General features: G+C 70.8%; 1 protein-coding gene across 1 annotated transcript in view; it reads left to right on the forward strand.

Annotated features, from left to right (window-relative positions):
* The window catches only part of SSPO (SCO-spondin), a 54,204-nt gene that overhangs the window by 19,801 nt on the left and 34,146 nt on the right, over nucleotides 1-257 (forward strand). The window contains exon 34 of the mRNA XM_014955736.1: nucleotides 111-220. Within this exon, the coding sequence (XP_014811222.1) occupies nucleotides 111-220 (110 nt within the window). The remainder of the gene's footprint in view (nucleotides 1-110; nucleotides 221-257) is intronic.

Here is a 257-nt window from a genome sequence, read left to right on the forward strand (position 1 = left end):
TGGTAAGAACCCCCCCCTGCTCCCCGTGAGGTGGGCAGGGTGCAAGCAGCAGGGGAAGGGGGGCTGTGTCCCCCCACCCCAACCCTGTGCCCCCCACCCCGTTCCGGCAGACGCCTGCTACCGCCCGCTGGGCATTGCCACCCTGCCCCCCGATGAGACCCATGGGGGGCTGCGCTCCGACCCCCCCTTCCTGCAGCTGGACCTGCTGGAGCCCACCAATGTCACTGGTAGGTGCTCGTCTGGCACTGCTGCGGGGG

Source organism: Calidris pugnax, unplaced genomic scaffold (genome assembly GCF_001431845.1).
Source record: "Calidris pugnax isolate Ruff unplaced genomic scaffold, ASM143184v1 scaffold272, whole genome shotgun sequence".
Classification (NCBI taxonomy): Eukaryota; Metazoa; Chordata; class Aves; order Charadriiformes; family Scolopacidae; genus Calidris; species Calidris pugnax.